Genomic DNA, 1,705 nt, shown 5'->3' with positions numbered 1-1,705 from the left:
CCCAAGGGGGAACCCAAGGTGGGACCCCAATGTAGGACCCCTATGCGAGACCCCAATGTGGGACCCCTACGTAGAACCCTAATGCTGTGACCCCAATGTGGGACCCCAGTGTGGGACCCCAGTGTGGGACCCCAATGCTGTGACCCCAAGGTGGGACCCCAATGTGGGACCCCAATGTGGGACCCCTACGTGAGACCCTAATGCTGTGACCCCAATGTGGGACCCCAGTGTGGGACCCCAATGCTGTGACCCCAATGTGGGACCCCAGTGTGAGACCCCAATGTGGGACCCCAACGTGGGACTCCAATATGGGACCCCTACATGGGACCCCAATGCTGTAACCCCAATGTGGGACCCCAGCGTGGGACCCCAATGTGGGACCCCAGCATGGGACCCAGTGTGGGACCCCAATGTGGGACCCTAATGCTGTGACCCCACCACTGTAACCCCAATGTGGGACCCCAGCATGGGACCCCAATGTAGGAACCCAATGTGGGACCCCAATGTGGGACCCTAATGCTGTGACCCCACCACTATGACCCCAATGTGGGACCCCAGCATGGGACACCAATGTGAGACCCCAATGTGGGACCCCAACATGGGACCTCAAGGTGGGACCCCAATTTAGGACTCCAGTGTGGGACCCCAGTGCGGGACCCCAATGTAGGACACCAATATGGGACCCCAATATGGGACCCCAATGTGGGACCCCAGCGTGGGACCCCAATGCTGTAACCCCAACGGGGGACCCCAATGTGGGACCCCAAGATGGGACCCTAATGCTGTGACCCCAATGTGGAACCCCAGCGTGGGACCCAGTGTGGGACCCCAAAGCTGTGACCCCAAAGCTGTGACCCCAAAGCTGTGTCCCCCCCCGTGTGCCCCCGTGGGTGCCCCTACCTGAGCGGCAGCGGGGACGAGACGGGCTGGCACAGCAGCAGGCTGTCATACGGGGACATCTGCGGGGGGGGACAGTGAGGGGGGCAGCACGGGGACGCGGGATGGGGCGGTGGGACGGGATGGGGAGCGATGTGGGGCAGGGAAGTGACAGGGATGGGGGGGGACACGGGATGTGGGGCGGAGATGGGGACAGGGAGGTGACACAGGGATGGGGAACAATGTGGGATGAAGAGGCGATGTGGGGCAGGGATGAGGAGCTGACACGGGATGTGGGGCAGAGATGGGGACAGCGGGGATGGGGAATAACGCAGGATGAAGGGGCGATGTGGGGCAGGGAGGTGACACAGGGATGGGGAACAACGTGGGATGGGGAGGCGATGTGGGGCAGGGATGTGGGGCAGGGATGAGGAGCTGACACGGGATGTGGGGCAGGGAGGAGATGGGGATGGGGGGGATGTGGGGCAGAGATGGGGACAGGGAGGTGACACAGGGATGGGGAACAATGTGGGATGAAGAGGCGATGTGGGGCAGCGATGTGGGGCAGGGATGAGGAGCTGACACGGGATGTGGGGCAGGGAGGAGATGGGGATGGGGGGAACGTGGGATGTGGGGCAGAGATGGGGACAGGGAGGTGACACGGGGATTGGGAATAACGTGGGACAGGGAGGTGATGTGGGGCAGGGATGTGGGGCAGGGACGAGGAGCTGACACGGGATGTGGGGCAGGGAGGAGACAGGGATGGGGGGGACATGGGAAGTGGGGCAGAGATGGGGACAGGGAGGTGATGCAGGGATGGGGAATAATG

At 63.1% G+C, this 1,705-nt stretch overlaps 1 protein-coding gene across 1 annotated transcript; it reads right to left on the bottom strand.

Moving 5' to 3' along the window:
- Window positions 1-24: 24 nt before the first annotated feature.
- Window positions 25-1,632, bottom strand: LOC110392026. The gene is made up of 2 exons (XM_021383966.1): window positions 1,368-1,632; window positions 25-1,083 (listed from the first exon to the last, which is right to left on the bottom strand). Exon 2 carries the CDS (start codon window positions 947-949, stop codon window positions 41-43), a length of 909 nt encoding a protein of 302 aa, XP_021239641.1. The 5' UTR covers window positions 950-1,083; window positions 1,368-1,632; the 3' UTR covers window positions 25-40.
- Between the last annotated feature and the right edge of the window lie 73 nt (window positions 1,633-1,705).

This window comes from Numida meleagris, unplaced genomic scaffold, assembly GCF_002078875.1.
Source record: "Numida meleagris isolate 19003 breed g44 Domestic line unplaced genomic scaffold, NumMel1.0 unplaced_Scaffold794, whole genome shotgun sequence".
In the NCBI taxonomy this organism is placed as follows: domain Eukaryota; kingdom Metazoa; phylum Chordata; class Aves; order Galliformes; family Numididae; genus Numida; species Numida meleagris.
The sequence above is the reverse complement of the archived record's forward strand: the minus strand, read 5'-3'. Positions and strand labels throughout refer to the sequence as shown.

Coding starts and splice junctions, on each gene's coding strand:
- LOC110392026 (XM_021383966.1), bottom strand. CDS start 949: ATGACAGCCTGCTGCTGTGCCAGCCCGTCTCGTCCCCGCTGCCGCTCA.